General features: G+C 41.2%; 1 protein-coding gene across 6 annotated transcripts in view; it reads right to left on the reverse strand.

The window, feature by feature from the left end:
• Positions 1 to 22,147, reverse strand: part of MYOF (myoferlin) — a 278,968-nt gene that overhangs the window by 115,237 nt on the left and 141,584 nt on the right. For all 6 annotated transcript variants that reach the window (XM_030203030.1, XM_030203027.1, XM_030203029.1 and 3 more), the window contains 4 exons: positions 18,494 to 18,618; positions 13,675 to 13,791; positions 6,598 to 6,775; positions 1,974 to 2,098 (listed from right to left, as the gene is read on the reverse strand). In XM_030203030.1, the coding sequence (XP_030058890.1) occupies positions 1,974 to 2,098; positions 6,598 to 6,775; positions 13,675 to 13,791; positions 18,494 to 18,618 (545 nt within the window). The remainder of the gene's footprint in view (positions 1 to 1,973; positions 2,099 to 6,597; positions 6,776 to 13,674; positions 13,792 to 18,493; positions 18,619 to 22,147) is intronic.

Here is a 22,147-nt window from a genome sequence, read left to right on the forward strand (position 1 = left end):
CTCAGGCTGTCTATGGGACTATTCTTGAGAGTGAAGGGCAGAGTTCTATAAACCCCCTCATAAACGCATTACCCTAAGTCATTGGGGGGGGGGGGGGGGGATTTTTAAAATGCTTCAAGTGTTTGTTGAAGGTTCATTATTTTATTGCTACCTTTAATGTTTCCCTTCCTGAGAATGGTTAGATATTGGGCCCAGGATCTGTTTACTGGACATGTATATCGAGCATTGGAGTTGTTTTCTATATCTTTTGAATTTTTATGATTGTAGACCACTGTGTTCTTATGTAGTCAAGCGGTATAGCAAATTTAATAAACTCTAAACTATAAGGCATATGATTGACCAGACTTGAATGCACAGCTATTTCAAGCTATCCTTCTCCACTGCTGTCCTATCAAAAGTTGTAGTTCTCCCTCTCTTTTGCTACTTTCAATTCTTTTTACCTCTTTACCTTGAAGTAGTACTTATTGTAAACTGCTAAGAACGTTCCCTGATGGGCGGGGTAACAAGTGTCAATTAAAGACAAAACTTGAATAGAAAATCTATACCTCCAGTTCTGCAAACAGATACTCCATGTATAGGGTAACATCCCCACTAAAGGATGCCAAGCAGAATTAGGACACTTCCCCTTACAACTCACAATACCAAAATCTGTATATTCTCTTTTGAATCATCTCAATAACAATGACAAAAACTCAACCTCTACCAGGCACTCCATGAAATAACACAAAATACTGGAAGAAAACACACTCAACACATATATAGCAAACCTCCCTACCAAACCAACATTAAAACTCAGAACCCAAACAGCAACAACTCTGCCTGTGAAATCCAGGTAATCCAAACACTACCACATGCAGTAGAGCATCAATACACCTCCTGCTGGTAGGTACAGATCTAAAAACAGAACAAGACTGCTACAGACCTTGATCACACATACAAAACACAGATAAACCCTCAAATACAGAATAAGTGAACACAGATTAGAACAAGACAGAGGCAGATAATCACTGAACTGGAAACCCCAAGAAGCCAGACACTGCATACAATGGGAAAACAGAATGGAGAAATAGAAACGCTTGTCCTATTGCATTGTGCAAAATACACAGCAAAGATGCACATTTCCCAAAACTAACAGAGAAAATAAACATCCCACAAAAGAATGAGTAGGTTAAAATCTTTACCTTTATAGATACGAAATACCCAACATGACCGCGTTTCGAAAATTCTTTGTCAGGGGCATAACAAATTGGAGTTCATGAAGAATTTCCAAAAATGGCCATGTTGGGTATTTTGCATCTATAAGATAATAAGGCCCTTCACACATCCTGTTATCTATGTTGGATCCTCCTTTTTTGGTGTTGTTCTGCTGGTGCGAATCCCTACCTCTTTGTTTTACTCATGGCAACTTCGAGCTTAAAACCACATTTTTTTAGGCTGCTTCTTATACCCTGCTTTTCTCTAGTCACAGCCTTGTTGATTTCAACAATGTTATTTTTAAGAACCACATTTCTAGAAGCCTCTCATTTTTCCTGTGGGTGTGTTTTGACTGTGCCATCGAACAGAGACTACCTGTATCTATGCACTGCTGTGCAAGACTTATAGCACTATAGAAATAACTAGTTATGGTAGTACATTGCCATAGCGAGGGCTAATGGCACCCGGGGCGGGTCGCACCTGTGCACCCCCCCCCCCCCGGGTGCAGCACGGCGTGACCCCCCCTCTGCAGCGCACCCCCCGACTGCATTCTTACCTGCGGGAGGGCCGATCCGCCCCGAGTGCACGTCACTCGGAGCTGCGTCAGCCCCGCTGGTTCCCTGCTCTCTCTGCCCCGGAACAGGAAGTAACCTGTTCCGGGGCAGAGGGAGCAGGGAACCAGCGGGGCTGGCACCCCCTGAGCGCGTGCACCCGGGGCGGACCGCCCCTCCCGCCCCCCTTCCTACGCCACTGTGGTAGTAGAAATATTAGTCACTCACCAGTCGCTCCACCATGGTTAAGATTATGTTCACAGTATCCAGTCTGTGGTTTATATCCTCCCAAAAGGAAGTCAGTGTTACTACTGGTTTTGTTTGTGACCATGGCAGATAGTAATAGAAGTTACCTGTTGTAAAAAAAAAAAAAATCATGTTATAGAAGCAGTGGTGGAGATCTGACTCCAGATATGATTACCCTTCTAGAAAATTACTGCTTAAGACCTCCTCCTTTGCTCAGCACATTAGAAACTGAGCAGCTCAGTATCCCACTCCACTTAAGAGCTCATAATGAAAGATGTATTAAAAGACACTTATAGAAATGTTCCATAAAAACATCCAAATAATATAATTCATTCCTTGCTGACTACACAAAATACAGGAGTTGACATTCAGTCAAGCAGCAAATGCTGTTTCTCCATTTGGACATTAATGTATAAGTTAAAAGAGTGACTGACTTTTTTTTTTTTTTACATTTGTACCCTGCGCTTTCCCACTCATGGCAGGCTCAATGCAGCTTACATGGGGCAATGGAGGGTTAAGTGACTTGCCCAGAATCACAAGGAGCTGCCTGTGCCTGAAGTGGGAATTGAACTCAGTTCCTCAGGACCAAAGTCCACCACCCTAACCACTAGGCCACTCCTCCACTCCACAACTTTCCATATAAAACATTTCAGTCCTGATCCTACCCCTGCCTCCCCCCCCCAAAAAAAAGAGGAAGAAAGTGCAGAGACCAGAATACAAGATAAACAATATATAGTCATTACTTGAAGCAAATATAAAATTTAAATACTTTTCTGCAAAAATAACATAATAAACTTTTTAAATGATTAACATTTATGGCTTCCATGTTAATTACTATATCAAACCGAAAGACTTATGAGATGGATGAATATTTTATATCATGTAGTTTCTTTCTTCCGAACAGAAACTTGCATATAGACAAGACTGCTAATGAACGGCAGGACATCTTTCAAAGTTTGATTTCAACCAATGATGAAGCAGCTTTAAAACTGCTCAGTGCAATCAGAATGTGCTGTGATCTCCCCCGAGACTGCAGCTCAACTACGTGGAACATAGTAACATAGTAGATGACGGCAGAAAAAGACCTGCACGGTCCATCCAGTCTGCCCAACAAGATAAACACATACAGTGGGGGAAATAAGTATTTGATCCCTTGCTGATTTTGTAAGTTTGCCCACTGACAAAGACATGAGCAGCCCATAATTGAAGGGTAGGTTATTGGTAACAGTGAGAGATAGCACATCACAAATTAAATCCGGAAAATCACATTGTGGAAAGTATATGAATTTATTTGCATTCTGCAGAGGGAAATAAGTATTTGATCCCCCACCAACCAGTAAGAGATCTGGCCCCTACAGACCAGGTAGATGCTCCAAATCAACTCGTTACCTGCATGACAGACAGCTGTCGGCAATGGTCACCTGTATGAAAGACACCTGTCCACAGACTCAGTGAATCAGTCAGACTCTAACCTCTACAAAATGGCCAAGAGCAAGGAGCTGTCTAAGGATGTCAGGGACAAGATCATACACCTGCACAAGGCTGGAATGGGCTACAAAACCATCAGTAAGACGCTGGGCGAGAAGGAGACAACTGTTGGTGCCATAGTAAGAAAATGGAAGAAGTACAAAATGACTGTCAATCGACAAAGATCTGGGGCTCCACGCAAAATCTCACCTCGTGGGGTATCCTTGATCATGAGGAAGGTTAGAAATCAGCCTACAACTACAAGGGGGGAACTTGTCAATGATCTCAAGGCAGCTGGGACCACTGTCACCACGAAAACCATTGGTAACACATTACGACATAACGGATTGCAATCCTGCAGTGCCCGCAAGGTCCCCCTGCTCCAGAAGGCACATGTGACGGCCCGTCTGAAGTTTGCCAGTGAACACCTGGATGATGCCGAGAGTGATTGGGAGAAGGTGCTGTGGTCAGATGAGACAAAAATTGAGCTCTTTGGCATGAACTCAACTCGCCGTGTTTGGAGGAAGAGAAATGCTGCCTATGACCCAAAGAACACCGTCCCCACTGTCAAGCATGGAGGTGGAAATGTTATGTTTTGGGGGTGTTTCTCTGCTAAGGGCACAGGACTACTTCACCGCATCAATGGGAGAATGGATGGGGCCATGTACCGTACAATTCTGAGTGACAACCTCCTTCCCTCCGCCAGGGCCTTAAAAATGGGTCGTGGCTGGGTCTTCCAGCACGACAATGACCCAAAACATACAGCCAAGGCAACAAAGGAGTGGCTCAGGAAGAAGCACATTAGGGTCATGGAGTGGCCTAGCCAGTCACCAGACCTTAATCCCATTGAAAACTTATGGAGGGAGCTGAAGCTGCGAGTTGCCAAGCGACAGCCCAGAACTCTTAATGATTTAGAGATGATCTGCAAAGAGGAGTGGACCAAAATTCCTCCTGACATGTGTGCAAACCTCATCATCAACTACAGAAGACGTCTGACCGCTGTGCTTGCCAACAAGGGTTTTGCCACCAAGTATTAGGTCTTGTTTGCCAGAGGGATTAAATACTTATTTCCCTCTGCAGAATGCAAATAAATTCATATACTTTCCACAATGTGATTTTCCGGATTTAATTTGTGATGTGCTATCTCTCACTGTTACCAATAACCTACCCTTCAATTATGGGCTGCTCATGTCTTTGTCAGTGGGCAAACTTACAAAATCAGCAAGGGATCAAATACTTATTTCCCCCACTGTATGTGCTACTTTTTGTGTATACCCTACTTTGATTTGTACCTGTCCTCTTCAGGGTAAAGACCGTATAAGTCTGCCCAGCACTATCCCCGCCTCCCAACCACCAGCCCCGCCTCCCACCACCGGCTCTGGCACAGACCGCATAAGTCTGCCCAGCACTATTCCCGCCTCCCAACCACCAGTCCCGCCTAAAGAGGAAGGGATTCTAAGTGATGAAGGCATCAGGAGAACATAACAGTTGAGGGTCCTGATACTATCTATATAATTTTTGAAAATGTATGGTGGCTGGTGAAGCTATAACTGGCTTTGGATATTGGCCCAGGTCATGACATTGTTGTACAGTGCACTGGCAAGACCTCACCATATTATCATGTACCATTCTGGAAGTCATACTTCCAAAGAATAAATGGAATAAAGGCAGTTAAGAGCAGAGCCACCTAAAAGGGTGCAGAATCTATATTTAAAGCCCTATAAGAAGCCGTAAAGACCTAAATGTTGTGAGGGCAATTCGTTAACATAGGCATAAATGTTTAGAATACCAGCATATATGTGCATTCATTCATTCATTCATTTCTTTGGATATAGTTTACACCTTTTCAATAGAGAGCTCAAGGTATTTCCCTGTCATTGAAAGGCTTACAATCTACATCTGTACCTGAGGCAATGGAGGATTAAGGGGTCCTTTACTAAGCTGTGGTAAAAGGGGGCCTGCGCTAGCATCAGTGTGTATTTTTGACGCGCACTGCGCCCCCCCCTTTACTGCAGCGGGTAAAAGGTTGTCTTTCTAGAAAAGAAATGGCCTGCAGTAAGTGAACCACATGCTGCGTGGCCATTTCAGGGGGGAGTACTTACCACCTCCTCAACCCTTTATCTTACTTTTCTTTCCAAAAGGCGGCAGCGATTCTCATGGGCTGCCCTACCGCGGTGCCGCTTGCACCGGCCTCTTCTCACACAGTGACCCGCCTCTTTACATAAGTTCCAGTTTTCTCAGAGGCGGGACGCAGTAGCAAAGAGGCCGGTGCCACCGCGCCATGGCAGCCTATGGGAATTGCTGCCGTTGCTGACTTTTGGAAAAAAAATACAGTAAAGAGCTTAGGAGGGAAGGGAGGAGATGCTAGACCAGGCGCAGGTGGGGGGGCAGCATTTCATCTCTGCCTCAGGCAGCAGATTGCCTTGGGCCACCCCTGCTTTGGCTGGTGTACGTAATCGCACCTAAATGTTAGTCACATTAATACCTGGTTACGCTAGTATTCTATAAAGGTACATAGGTATCCAGGTTCCTTTATGGAATAGGCTCTTTCAAGATACCCCATTATAGAATTACCCTCTGTATCTTTTAAGAGTTATGTGATTTGTAATGCATTGTATGTCTCTCTATGTTTTATTGAAATCTGTGATATTCTATTGTTGCAACCTAGCTTCAGCGAACAATGGAATAAATAAAGATGACTGAAAATAAATAATACCCTAAAGCTGAGGAGAGACAGACGAGATATGAGAAAAACTTTCAAAGTACAAATAATAAGCAAATCCTTTTCACTGGAAAGGGAGTTCAAAGAATATCAATCATGTTATGAGACTCCAGTAATACATAGACAGAGATTTGGGGGCTCATGTTCAAAGCACTTAGTAACCCATGGAACTTTGTAAGTCTATGATGTAAGTGTAAGTGCTTTGAAAATACGCCTCATAACATATTACAAATCACATAACTACTACATTGTTATTCTTATATTGGCCAGCATGTGCTTCTGTGAATTGACCCTAGTACATATACCTGCATTTCCTGCATTCTAGTCAAAGATACTGCACAGGCTAGAAATGAGTTACCTTTAGAAAAGTAAATACAATGTATATTGAAAAATGTTCTATTTTCTAACCATACATACCATCAAATACAGCACGACTGTACTGAGTCGTGGATGCAAGAGGCTTGCAGGTACAGTCAAACTTGTTGCCATAGTTACCAATGCTAACTTCAAACTGGATGGCTTCACCAATGTCCTGAAGCATGGTGGCAGAGTGGAAGACTGCGCAGAGACTGAACTTCCGCCTGCGCTGATACTTCTACAAATTAAAAAAAATAAAAGGGACACTTTAAATGATATTGCCAACATATGGGGAGAGGGCGTTTTTGTTGGGATAGGGATCAAATTGGTTTGGGGGAGGGAGTTATGGTTATGTAATTCATTTAAAATACATTGTGCATGCTGTTTCATATTGGTTCTGCTGGTTACTTTGTTCAATAACATGTTTAAACATTAATAAAATCACCAACATTTACAGCTTTAAAAATATGTCAGAACTGTCAAACTTTTTTGCACAAGTATATTTAAGTGTGTTCTGGCAAACCCAATTTATACCCCATGGGGACTTTCAGTTTAAGATTAGCAGGTTTGCTATGCTCACTATAACTTCCTCTGTTATGCACAAATAAAAAGTCATTTTGCTTCAAATTTAAAGGACAGAAAATAAATTTCTACCTGCAAAGCTGAGCAAAAGGGAACTAAAATATCTCTTATTTAGGTATTTTTTACATTTTTTTTAATTCGACCATTGTTGATGAGAATTGGGACATCAACTAAGAGAAATCCGATTAATTCTTGAACACTTCCCAAACCAGACACTTCAGGTATGGAACTATTTTTCAAATAGCCTGAGCTATTATCATGCACTTTGATTTAAAACATCATCCGCAAAAAATGAAAAACTAAACACATCCGCTCACTTGTCATCTGCTGTTTTGAGAAGGGAACTGCCAAGGATAAAACAACATGCATAGTTTTGAAAATGCCAAAAATGCATGTTTTTTTTCCTCCTCCAAATGAAATGGAACTTGCTTCCAGAGGATGTGGTAACAGCAGTTAGCATATCTGGGCTTAAAAAAAGGTTTGAGCAAGTTCTTGGAGGAAAAGTCCACAGTCTGTTATTGAGATGGACATGGGGGAAGCCACTGCTTGCCCTGGGATTGGTAGGGAAGGGGAAAGGGAAATGGGACTTGATATATTGCTTTTCTGAGGTTTTTGCAACTACATTCAAAGCGGTTTACATATATTCAGGTACTTATTTTGTACCAGGGGCAATGGAGGATTAAGTGACTTGCACAGAGTCACAAGGAGCTGCAGTGGGAATTGAACTCAGTTCCCCAGGATCAAAGCTCACTGCACTAACCACTAGGCTTCTCTTCCACTGGTGCTACTATTTGGGTTTTTGCCAGGCACTTGTGACCTGGATTGGCCACTGTTGGAAGCAGGATACTGGGCTGAATGGACCATTGGTCTGACCCGGTATGGCTATTCTTATGATGCTAGGAAATCTGTCTTCACAACTTGGCAACAAGATTTTGGATGCTCAAGCATGAGCAAGTTAGTTCTATGAACTGTCACCTAGACTTTCGCACTACTTACCCACAGAGGTGCCAATAATTAGCAACTACATACACATGTGCACTAGGCACTATTCTGAACAGGAGTACCTAGGTGCCATGGTGCATAACTACATGGGGGCATACATGTGGGCAGAGAATGGGCAGGACAGAGAGTGTACTGCCAAGCAACACTCTCAATGTATAGAATACTATCACTTACGCATGTTGCATTGGTTACCTGTGAAGTCCCAAGGTCATATTTAAAATACTTTGTTTAGTATTCAAGTCTTTGGAAGGGTATGTGCCCTGAAGGCTGTCCTCAGTTGATGACTGTGCTAAGTCTAAGACGACCTCTAAGAGGTGCAATTACCTATTGATAAGCTTTTTCTTCAGTTAAATATTTATGTTTTAGGACTGCCTTCTCGCAATCATTTTTCTTCTTAGTGGCTCGTTATTGGAATGATCTTCCACTGATGAAAAATTACTTTTTATTTTGTAAGTTTTGAAAACGTATTTGTTTACTAGACTGGATGTGTCTTAATTTTTAAATTTAAATCTTTTAACATGTTTCTTTTTTCTTTTGGGATTTATTGTGTTTTTCTGATGTTTTCTTGTCAGCTTCTTTACTGTATTGCAACTTGCCTTGATTCTAATATATGAGAATTGGCGAGAGATAAATCCCTGATAACATAACACTTAGGCCAGCCATTGATCTGATGTAAGTGTGCGAGCCTAAATTTTCACACACCAAAGCATCTTTCCGCTAGTGCTCGTAACATGGCTTAGGTTCACCTGCGTGCCATTATAGAATTGGCAGTGTTGTTCAAAGTACTAAGTCAAAGTAAAACTAAATATATATTTTAATACTTAAAGTAAAAGTACAATGAAGAACACATTAAAAATGTACTTAAGTGAAAGTAAAAAAGTTACTGCCTAATATAATACTTTTTGAGTAAAACATAAAAGTACCTTAAGTATAGTGAATGCAACTATTGTTAACATTTTTATCCCAACAATTTTATTGCTCTACAATTCAATCTACTTCTCTTACAATAAGACTAAATTTTGAAAATGACTTGTCACTCATGTGAGTGCACTTGAGTCATTAATCCACCACTGCTAAAAAGGTGTTCAACAGCTGCATTATCAGGAAGTGGATTGTTCAGTCTTGATAAAAAGTTCCTTCAAATTAGGCCAGGCTGCAATATTACCGATGCCTTTTAACTGGGTTTGCAGGTATTGATCAAAGGAATCTCTCTGTCTGAAACACTTGATTTCCTTATAGCAAAGGATGCTTTTATCATTCGTATTTGTAGTAGTGCTAATTCATCACTTGCATCGTCATCTTTATTATCATTGTCATGCTGTCCAATTATATAGAAGGCTTTCACAAAGTTGAAATCACTGTCTGTTGTCGTCCTATTTTTCATCTGATAGCAAACTCTGTTTGCATATCGTCAAAAACAAATGTAAGAATGTCAAATGTATGGAAACTCTTCAGTCTTAAACCCAGACAAGCAGACTATCAATCCAGTGGAAAACACCAACAGAAGGTAACCACTCCACTGGAGATCAAACACCAAGCAAAGACAAAATCAAAGGTAACTCACACGGATCTCATTAGACAAAATCGCAGTCTCTCCGTAAAACCGCTGTCCGCTTCGTGTGAGTTACCTTTGATTTTAAGCAAGGCGAATTGGCTTCAAAAGATAAACCTTGCTTTCTCTACCTCACCAGCTCTCCCCTCCACTAGTCCGTTCCCCTCTCTCTCCTTCCCCTCATTCCCTTTCCTCCTTTCCTGAAGTTACTATTGAGGAAACTACACTTCTCCTTTCTTCCTCAAAATGTACCACCTGTTCCTCTGATCCCATTCCCACCCACCTTCTTAATGCCATCTCTCCTACTCTTATTCCTTTTATCTGTCACATTCTCAACCTCTCACTTTCCACTGCGACTGTCCCTGCTGCCTTTAAACATGTTGTGGTCACACCTCTCCTTAAGAAGCCTTCACTTGACCCTACTTGTCCCTCTAATTACCGACCCATCTCCCTCCTTCCTTTTCTCTCCAAATTACTTGAGCGTGCTGTTCACCGCCGCTGCCTTTTCTCTCCTCACATGCTATTCTTGACCCATTACAATCTGGTTTTCGCCCTCTCCACTCAACCGAAACTGCGCTTACTAAAGTCTCCAATGACCTATTACTGGCTAAATCCAGAGGTCAATATTCCATCCTCATTCTTCTTGATCTTTCCGCTGCTTTTGACACTGTCGATCACAGCATACTTCTCGATACCCTGTCCTCACTTGGATTCCAGGGCTCTGTCCTTTCCTGGTTCTCTTCCTACCTCTCCCTCCGCACCTTTAGTGTTCACTCTGGTGGATCCTCTTCTACTTCTATCCCTCTGCCTGTCGGCGTACCTCAGGGTTCTGTTCTTGGTCCCCTCCTCTTTTCTATCTACACTTCTTCCCTTGGTTCATTAATCTCATCCCATGGCTTTTCCTACCATCTCTATGCTGATGACTCCCAAATCTACCTTTCTACCCCTGATATCTCACCTTGCATCCAAACCAAAGTTTCAGTGTGCTTGTCTGACATTGCTGCCTGGATGTCTCAACGCCACCTGAAATTAAATATGACCAAAACCGAGCTTCTCATTTTCCCCCCCAAACCCACCTCCCCGCTCCCCCCGTTTTCTATTTCTGTTGATGGCTCTCTCATTCTCCCTGTCTCCTCAGCTCAAAACCTTGGGGTCATCTTTGACTCTTCTCTTTCCTTCTCTGCTCATATCCAGCAGACCGCCAAGACCTGTCGTTTCTTTCTTTACAACATCCGTAAAATCCGCCCCTTTCTTTCCGAGCACTCTACCAAAACCCTCATCCACACCCTTGTCACCTCTCGTTTAGACTACTGCAATCTGCTTCTTGCTGGCCTCCCACTTAGTCACCTCTCCCCTCTCCAGTCGGTTCAAAACTCTGCTGCCCGTCTCATCTTCCGCCAGGGTCGCTTTACTCATACTACCCCTCTCCTCAAGACCCTTCACTGGCTCCCTATCCGTTTTCGCATCCTGTTCAAACTTCTTCTACTAACCTATAAATGTATTCACTCTGCTGCTCCCCAGTATCTCTCCACACTCGTCCTTCCCTACACCCCTTCCCGTGCACTCCGCTCCATGGATAAATCCTTCTTATCTGTTCCCTTCTCCACTACTGCCAACTCCAGACTTCGCGCCTTCTGTCTCGCTGCACCCTATGCCTGGAATAAACTTCCTGAGCCCCTACGTCTTGCCCCATCCTTGGCCACCTTTAAATCTAGACTGAAAGCCCACCTCTTTAACATTGCTTTTGACTCGTAACCACTTGTAACCACTCGCCTCCACCTACCCTCCTCTCTTCCTTCCCGTTCACATTCATTGATTTGATTTGCTTACTTTATTTATTTTTTGTCTATTAGATTGTAAGCTCTTTGAGCAGGGACTGTCTTTCTTCTATGTTTGTGCAGCGCTGCGTATGCCTTGTAGCGCTATAGAAATGCTAAGTAGTAGTAGTAGTAATCCAACTGTTCTAGGAATATATATTGTCTAATGAATTCCTAGACCCCTGACACAGGCCGATAGGGCCGAAACACGACTCATGTCGGGTCGCATATTTCACTGATTTGAATAAAGACTTTGCTGTGGACACCATCTGAGAGAGGTTTTTTGCACTCCATTTGTCTTTGCTTGGCGTATCAATCCAGTGGACCATCATGCTAATGTAAAATTTTCCATGGGATATCCAAAAGTCTGTTGTGATCTGTTCATCAAAAACTGCAACCAGCTTCAGCTTCATTTCTGCTTCAAAGTGACCAAACACGTCATGTTCTGTTTGCCTGGAGACTAGTAACCAGTTCAACAAGCATAGGTAACTCTACTGTTCTTATAGGCTGTAATCCCTGAATACCAAAATTTAAGAGGCGATGATCCACTCCTTGTTTGACGAGGTTTGCAATAGCAAAATCCTGCTCCAGGTTTTGCTATTTCATTTGGTTTACTGAGGAATCAACATTTAGGGTCCTGTTTACTAAGGTGCGCTAGCATTTTTAGTGTGTGCACAAAATTAGTGCGTGCTATGTAGGCACCCATAGGAATATTGTGGGTGCCTGCACAATTAGAGTGCACTAATTGTTAGCACACGCTAAAAATGCTAATGTGCCTCTAGCACGGGTTAGTAAACAGAACCCTTAGGTTTCTCTGCCACTTTTACTTTTAATTGCAAGCATCAGAAGTAACTAGGTAAAAGCAGTAAAAATTGGTAAAATTATTACTTCGGTAAAAGTAAAAGTAATACATTTTTCTTGTACTTCTTTACTAGTAAAAGTAACAAAACTTTTATTTAAGTACATTAACTAGTTACATTTACTTAATTACTATACAACACTGAGAATTGGCGCTAACCCTCTAATTCTATAAAAGTTACCAAAAATTGTGTGCGCAAATTTGGGTGTGCATGCAATTTAATTGAAGCCAATTAGTGCCAATAGTTGGCTTTTTAACAAGCAATTATTGGCGCTAATTGAAATCAAACATGTACATGAGTAAATTTAGACACGTGATCTGCACCTACATTTTATGCACATCCTGAAAAAAGGGGTGTGGAAATGTATCATGGGCATTTGGAGCACAGTGTGGGTGTGGATTCCAGTTACATTCACAACTATAGAATATGGGGGCTCGGTGCATAAATTTAGGTGTGTCCATTTATACATTTATACGTGTAAATGGACACACCTAAATTTATGTGCAACTCTTGCACTTAAGCGCTATTCTATAAACTGTGCATTAGGCACGGCTTATAGAATAGCGCTTAAGCATTTTTTTGGCTCTGAAACGTGATTTATAGAATTCACCCCTAACCGCTCCCCATTTTGTTGCCTCTAACAAGGTACCAAGGTATTGTTCATCCTTTTGCAAGCTGCCCGTATTTGCTGGCTCTCTAGTTGTGTTACTCTATTTTAAATGCAGCTAGCTAGATTGCTTTGAAAGGTTTCCTCTTAACAAGTTTATATACAGGCCAGTTGCTAGGAAAAAAACAACACCCTGGGCAAGTTTGCTATTGGCACTCTTTCCCCCCACCTTTTTTCCTTTTTGGCTCACAGACTCAGACTGACTCAAAATAGCAGTGTAGAGCCCCTACTCCAACTTGATACCCTGGATAGTTGCTCTTCGCGACAGGACTGTTTATGCAGTCAGAAGGCAGCATATTTGGTCTCTCATGAGCCTTGTGGAATTTTAAGATGGTGGAGCAAAGCAGATTCGTTTCCCATTTCAGGAAAACAGGGAGTATTTCTTTTTCTAGCAAAGCACTAATGGCCATATACAATTAGCAACTAACAAAAATATAAAACAGCATTCATGGATAAAAGAGCATTTCCGAACTCATGAACAACCATAACTGTGCACACTGTAAGTATTCTGTTCAGGTAGTTTAACTGCAGAACAAGTCATTCAAAAGTAGGCCTGAAAGAGAACCCTTCCTCTCCCCATTCCACCCTTGGTTCTTTAAACAGTGTGTGGAGTCCAGTCTTACTACTTTATCATCAACCATATTTATAAGACATTACCTCTACAACAAGTATGTCATCACTGGGAATATCTTCAATCTTGTTGAGTGTGGCTGATCCTTCAAGTTTTGTGGTTAATTCAACCAAAACTCTGCCTCTATAAGCCACACCTTCACCCTGTAATGTAACCAAGAGAGACATTCGCTAAATGATTTGAATATTAGTAACCGACAAAAAGTGACAGCTTTCCTTAATCTTCAACGATCACCGAGAATTATTTTGATCTAGGAAATCTCATTTATTTTATACGCTGGTTAATAACTTTGTCAATGTTTTAGAAGCTCTTTGAGGCACAGGTTTTGAATTACATGGTCAACACAAGGACAGCCAAAATAGTATGTTGTACTCATGTACTACATTCCTTAAAGCAAAGTTCAACCCAAAGAGATTTACAAAGTAATCAAAATAAACAAGATAAGGGGGAAATTATCAAGCTGCGTTAGTGCAATAACCTGTGTTATTAGCTCCATAATGCAACTTAAAGGGCTGTGATACAGTCTGTCTTGCCGTAATACAGCAATATTTAGGTCACTGCAGATTTTATAGTAATGAGATGCAATACATGCAAATTCATGAAAAGCAGTTCATTACTGACTGGCCTAATGGTTAATGCAGTGGGGGTTTGATTCCCACTGCAGCTCCTTGTGACCTTGGGCAAGTCACTTAACCCTCTATTACCTCGGGTACAAAAACCAAGATTGTGAGCCCTCTAGGGACAGACAAGAGAACCTGCTCATCATGCGCGATTGCTCTCTGCCTTGAACTTAATGGTTAAGCAGAACATAAATACCAGAATTAAAATACTATATAAAAACCATGAAGTGATTTATGGTGAACACCGGGTATACACTGCAGGCACCATGCGGGAAGTTGTTGGGTTTGTTCATTTTTTTCAATGTACTTCTTTGTAAAATGGCTGCTCCCACTGCACATGCAGTCCTGGAGGTATTTTAGAAAAGGTTCTGCATCTGCAGGTCTCAGTTCTATTCCTTATGTTCTATATAAATCGGGACTCCACATATAATATTAACGGCGGGTTATAAATAATAAATCTAAAATCTAAATCTAAAAATAAATAATTCATATTACATAAGAACATAAGCTTTGCCATTATGGAACAAACCAAAAGTCCATCAAGCCCAGTATCCTGTTTCCAACAGTGGCCAAGCCAAAGTCATTTTTTTAGCCAGGGAAAGAATGATCCACACTGGCTTTGTTATTTTGCAAAGTAAACATTAGATTTGCTTACCTTTTAGCAAACGTTGCGTTTTCAAAATGTTGGTGTTAGGATTCAGGATTTTTCATGGTATTGCTTCCAAATACGTTTATGGAAGATTGTTAGAACTCATGTTGAGGAACTGCTGTATTAAATCGTTTTCTATCAATTGAAATTAATGTTTGACTGTTGTATCATATTAAGTATTGTTTATGTTTTTTTAATGATGAATGTAATCTTTGTAACCCATTCTGGGCGTTGTTGGGTAGACAGGCTAAAACATTGAGTAAATAAATAGATTTTCAACAGGGCACTTAAAGTATGCGTACAGTTTTCAGCCCACACAAATCCAGCTGACTTTCAAACAGCAAGTACTGATGTATTGGACATGGTCTTTTCCTCACACAGCAGCTACCTTTTACCACTTTATACTTCTAGCTCAATCAGGGCCATCCTGCACTGAGATACAAAATGAGCCTAAATGAGCCCCATTGTCAACTAAGCTTATTTTATATATCTCTCAAACTTATGATAGTCCAGTCACTACAGTGACAGTCCTCAGCCAGAGGCCACATGACCAGGTTTTTTTTTTAATTCCAGAACTTTAGAAGTGTTAAGTAGTGGTAGTTTTTTTTAAATTCCAGAACACTACAATCACAGACACCACATCTGGCCACTAGGTGTTGCTGTTGTACAATCTAGCAATGCTTCTATTATTTCTTCCACCTTCCCTTTCTCCTTGGGATATCAATAGAAATCAAACAAAATAAAACATGGAAAAGATATAAATGTAGACTTTTCATCCTCTCCAAACCCAGCCAACCCAGGAAGGGAATAAGAAATCTATCCAAGGTCCATCTTCTTGGCAGTGACAAAGCCATGACCAAACTGTTTCTGACAGTTTATATGAATAGAACTATGCGCCATACATTTACACAGTATAAAAAAAGAGTATATAAACAATAGAAGGGGAATTCTTTAAAGATAGCCTAAAGGTAGCTGCAGGGATGAAGCGTGCCAACTGTGAATTCCATATCAGCAATTGTGCGTGCAATTGCTGCATTAGGCAGAAGCAATTCTCAGAGATGCCAAGGGTGAACCATTCCAAAGAGTGAGATTTACCAAACCAAGGAGTGAGATTAAAGGCCAGAGAGAGAGATTTTTCAGACAGTACATCCAGGGTATAAATCTAGAATGATTTAAGTGTAGTAATTGCAAATGAATCAAAGCAGCATTAAATGATATTGGCTTGTCTTTGGAGCCTCTGAAAGAATACAAGGTGGGGGACAATTTGGGTAATTTTTTTTTTATCTGAAAATTGTCTCCCACCCAGTAATTAAAAGTATGTATATTGGTTTCAGAGCATGCTGTTGCAGTAAAGGAAAAAGAGACAGGGCAAGAGGAAGCAGCAGGCAGGAAGCTGAGCTCAGATTTCTTCTACTGACTGGATCATTTGATTTTACTTCTCTAAGGTTTCCTTCTCAGGAAAGCAGTGATCAAGGTCAGTGCACTGGTACTGAAGCTCTGATGAGTGAGAAATAGGACTCAAAGAGTGTGAGAGTGAGAAAGCTTTCAAATGAGTGTGATCATTTTTTATTGGACATAACTTAATACATTTCTTAATTAGCTTTCGAAGGTTGCCCTTCTTCGTCAGATTGGAAATAAGCAAATGTGCTAGCTGACAGTGTATATAAGTGAAAACATTCAAGCATTACTATGACAGTCTGACAGGGTGGGAGGATGGGGGTGGGTAGGAGGTATGCATGGGGACATCAAAGCGTATCATTGATATTCTAACAGAATAGGTGTGGATAGGTGAGGGGAGGGTGATCAACAGAGAAATACAGCTTTATGGTTTATAATGGGCTAGGAACCCCAGATCCTTGTTAAGTCCTTTCTGTTGGGTGTTAAAATATTCAATCATTCTGACTTCAAAGGTTTTACGTTCTTGTATGGTTTTAAAGTTTTTTTCCATGTTTTATTTTGTTTGATTTCTATTGATAACCTTAAGAGTGGACTAACACGGCTACCACACTCCTCTACTTAAAATGAGTGTGACAAACTCCTAATGAGTGAGACTTGGCATCTATGAATTCTGCTAGCTGAATGGCTGGCGTAAATGCTAGTGCATAACTGTAGGCAGTTAGGCCCTTAAATGATAGTATTTTATAACCGAAGGCAAAAGCGTCTGCATCAGGGGTCAATAAATACACTCTGATAGTTTGTATCCAGCATATTCTGTTTGGTGCTACGTGATCAGTGAGTTGACAACACATATACAAGTAGGACTCTTCGTTTTGCATTCATTACTTGGTGTATTTATTGACCCCTGATGCAGACGCTTTTTAGCGTCGAAACACGGCCTGTGTCGGGTCGCTATCTCTGATATAATAAAGACTGTTGGACTCACGTCTCCAGTGGTGAATCGTCTATTAGTCTCTACTTTTGCCTTCTGTGATTCGTCATCGTAGAGAACTTTTCCTGTTCTATATTTAGTATTTTATAACCAACACATGTAACTGCCTGAGGTGCCCCCATCCCACCCATGCCCCTCCCACGTCCGCGCCTTTGCAGTTGCACAAGAAGGATTTTATGCACACAATTTATAGAATAGTGACTAACGGCAATTACACACAACTAATTAGTGCCAATTCAAACCAATTATAGCCAATAATATGTTGCAGTAAGCACTAGTGAGTGTTTATCATGAGACGCACCCAGGCATCCCATAGTTCTGAATATGCATGTGCAAACCATTTGCTTGATGTTTCAGAATTTTTTATGGAGAGGGTGTGTCTGGGGGGGGAGGGAAGAGTACGAACAACAGCATGAATCAGTTAGCACAGCTGAGGGGCTTTTACTAAAAGGGTTGGCGAATGGCAACAGGCTTGCCAGGTGCCAATCTGTGGCTACCACAGCGTGTATCCCAAATGGGGGCTTAGACACATCAGGGGCATTCTGAAAAGTTATGTGTGTACTTACAGAATACTGGGTAAATGCATTTACACTGGGTTTCAGCAGGTGTAAATCTGGCATGCTAATTGTTACCACGTGCTATTCCATGAAGGGTGCACACCCTTTACAGAGTAGTTACTACTACTAATCATTTCTATAGCACTACTAGACATACACAGTGCTATACACATTATATGAAGATACTCTTTCTGTCCCTAGAGGGCTCACAATCTAAGTTTTTGTACCTGGGGCAATGGAGGATTAAGTCACAAGGAGCTATGGTGGGAATTGAACCCAGGTCGCCAAGATCAAAGCCCACTATACTAACCATCAGTGTCAATTTTTTTCAGTGCCCATTTTGAGCAGCATTCATAGAATTTCCCCCCCTGTATGTGTTGCACACAGTTATACAGACTAACGTTTAGTTCACATATAGCACTTCCACGTATTCTGTAACCTTAGTGTGCAAATGGCACTTAAGTTTAGACACCAATATTATAAAGCAAAGGGGTACACGTATATATTATGCATTAAAATACAATGGATTTCTTTTTTTTTTGGGGGGGGGGGGGGGGGGAGAACAACATTGCCTGTTCCTTTTTATCATCACTGCTTGTGTACATAAAGTGAAAGAGCACAGGGACAAACCTTGCCAAAGTTCAATTCATCATAGGGATCAGGGAATCCAGTGTATTCTCTTGGACTTCCATAAAGATTTAAGTAACACGGCCCAAATGTTGGTAGAAAGCCTATTTCTTTCCCTCCACTGGTCGCTGAGTATAAAAAACAGAAAACTGTCATACCACAGCTTGATATGTTGAATGTAAACTATAAATGCAATAAAACAGATCTCAAACATTTAATGTTAGAAATGCAAGGGTATTTTATTCCATGGGTTCTTTTAAAAAATAGTCTAATAATTTCCGTCACTTTTACAAGACGAGAAATTTTAAATCAAAATTTTTGTTCATTGTATTTTACTAAAAACAAACCAACAACAAAAAATCCCAATGTATTCAGTAACTCATAGAATAAAATAAACTTATACCAGGCTCCTGCCAACACAGTTTCATTTAAATAAACAATTCAGAACGTAGTTGTCCTTTCTCAATCACAATTAAATGAAACCAAGCAGTGGCAGCCACTGGTATGAGTTTTAAAATACAATCTATGCTGGTGAAGAAAAAAGTGCTCAAATATAAGGTGCCATGTTTCTACTTCAGTGCAAGTTAAATATCAAACTCTTTCAAAGCTCAAAAGCAGTTTCCAATCTCTTGTTATATAAGCTGCAATCCTGTGTAGTTAGTGGCAAAACAAGTTACTTTCAGCTGTGGTGTTAGAATTCTGTCATTGCAAGGGTGGGAAGCAGCTCACTAGGGTCTTGGCATAGCAGTACAGTACAGATGGCCATTTGTCTTGTTGCAATAGGGATATACTACCCGAACCTAATTTGAAGAGTTGTTACCAGTTTCATTGAAAGAAATGCTAGCGTATGGTACAGTTCCATTCAGGCAGCAGCTCTTTGCTGGAAGGAAGGTGGTCCAAACCATTCTCATTCTTGTTCAAGCCGAATACATCAGGTTGGTTATTTGTGGTGAAAATAAAGAGATCACTTACCTTTGTTTCAGTGAAATTCCTCAGAGTGCCAACAGAGCACTTACTTAGAGGAACTTAGAAATTTAGGGTTGGGAATAAATCTTATGAATGATATTGCTATGCTTCAATATGATCATCGGAATAACTGAGGACTGGTACTCTGATCATTTTTTAAAATTATAATTATTTGCAAAGGAATTTTTTCTCCAGAGAATATTTTTCTGTGATTGAGATTATAAATCTCATGGCAACGTAAAATCTATTCTACGTGTTTGACAAGACTTGAGCAACATAAGAAAGAAAACAGAGCATTTAAAAATAGATTCTTCTAGCTGGCTCTAGTTAAATATTATTTCACCACTGTGCTAAGCAGAGCCAGCTCTGCCTATGGATCAGGTGAGGTTCTGGTCCTGGGTGCCAACACTAAGGGGTGCCAAATGCTCAAGCCCATGGCGTTACCCGACGCACCATATAACACTACAATTAAGCTTCACTAGTTAAATCGCTTCTTGTTCTTACTGGTGTCGGTCCCGAGGGGCGGGGAGGCTTGCCTCCTTGAGTGCTTTGCTTTTCTTCTCTCAGCTGAGCCTGTTCTTCCACCTCCCTCTGCTGAACGCTGTTGCTGGACTCCTTCCAGGCCCTCCCCCTTCGCAGCAGCTAATAGGTGCACAGAGAACCTTGACACTGCCTCTCCAGGAAGAGGTTGCTAGTAGTTACAACTAGCAAGACTCGCTAGGATTGGATGACCACCATCCAATCCCTGCGTAACTTGCATAGAGGAGCAGGATGCTGAAGCATTTAAAGTGGTTCAGTGTCTATTGCGGCATGTTCTTTTTTTAGCCCCGCCCACTACATCAACTGTCTTCTGCCCTCCTGGACTGACCACAAGCACGTGCTGCCAACCAGACCGACCACATACTGCTACCTAGACTCAGCCTGCTTGTACTATCTGCTAGATGCCCACCCCAGACCGATGACCATTCGCCTCTGCTGCCTGCCACCACCAGCATGCACCACTGTTTCTGTTCTGCTGCCTTGCTGGCAACCTGCTAATGTTCATACAAACTATAATATCCCCCAACTTGTGAGTATATCCAAATACATATCTTCCATCTCAATAATTAAAAGAAATGCATAAATGGGAAGAAAAAGACTCAATAAACTCCATAAAAGCAATGCTTTATAAACAGCAATGGAGCAGCAATGGAGCTCTTTGTCATTATAGGCCAAAAAAACCTTCTATAATGCAAAAAGGTTTTAATTCAATGTTTCATCAAACTTTTAAATACACTTAACTTAAAAGTGCTGCGACACCTTCTGCAACTGTTTCACAACCGACAGTGGCCAGCGTTTCGATTTGCTGCATCAGGGTCCATAGAGCAAACGCGGAACTCCAAACTCGGCCAAATAACGAAGAGCCACAAGTTTGGAGTTCCACATTTGCTTCACGGACCCCGACATGAATTATGTTTCAAAAAGGCTGTATCAATGATCAACCCCCAGTGTCTGCACCTGCACCAGATCCATCATACTGAATAATATTGATCTTGTCAGATTTTCAAAGCTCCCCAGCACTGCCTCTTACCATGAAAGATCAAATGCTATCAATGAAAGAGCACTCCAGTTAAAAAGGGATCTCTGCTGGGGATGGAATTCAAGTTTATTAGAGAGGAGGTTCAATGAGGCATTGAAACAATACTAACCACAACCATTGCACCAGCTACACTGAAGTGCTGTCTGAAGTCAAACTGAAGGATTCTAAGACAGCAGTTATTCAATTTGTAACACAATTGAAATTTCTTCAAAAACACACAAGCTCCTTGAGTACCGGTGAGGGCAAAGTATTCACAAGAAAAATATTCTCTTAAAAAAAAATCACTAGAAAATAAAAAATGAAAATTACAGCAGAGAGGATTAGAAATACTCCGGCCACATAAAACAAAGCAGGTAAGCACAAAACACTCAGTGTGATGGAGGTAAGAAGATCTCTTCTCATGCTTTCTTTGTCCTGCATTTCCCCAGCAGTTACTTCAGATTGCAAAGTCTAAAGAAAACGGGCAGAAAACACTCCCCCCCCCCACCCCCCACCCCCAAAGCAATCATCATTTTGTATGCAACCAAATCAAGGAAAGAATTTTGCAAAACTGTTCAGGACGTGTTCAAATTGTCATTTGATGGTGCTGGGGAATGAATGGGCCAATCTAAAGTGGCATGATGAGCATTTTTAGGTGAACAGAATCAGCCCATGGATCCTATTTACTAAACTCATGGCATTCAATAGTTACATTCTTATTATTCATTGTTCACCACATAGCCCATTTTGTGGTAGATAACATGCAATAATGGCATTATTGCACACTAAACAGTAGTAAATGGAAGCCCATGAAAAAGGAGTTTCTTGTGTTTCCAGCGACTGTAAGCAAACATATACCCATAAAAGACCTAGCCATAGGGTCTCACTAGATGACTTCACACCAGTAGGTGATATTCACTGTGACACTTTCATGAGGCTTTTAAGATTTGGGCTGTGGCACACAAAGTTAATTCCCACCCCCCAACCAAACGTAGGTTTATTGTTGGAATTCACATCAGAAATGTTAATGAAGGTACAAATAGGAGTCATTACGATTTACAGAATAGAAAGTGAATCCCCCCCCAAAACAAGTAAATGCAAAAGTTCCTCTTTATAACGTCAAAATACTTCTG

This window comes from Microcaecilia unicolor, chromosome 5, assembly GCF_901765095.1.
Source record: "Microcaecilia unicolor chromosome 5, aMicUni1.1, whole genome shotgun sequence".
Lineage (NCBI taxonomy): Eukaryota > Metazoa > Chordata > Amphibia > Gymnophiona > Siphonopidae > Microcaecilia > Microcaecilia unicolor.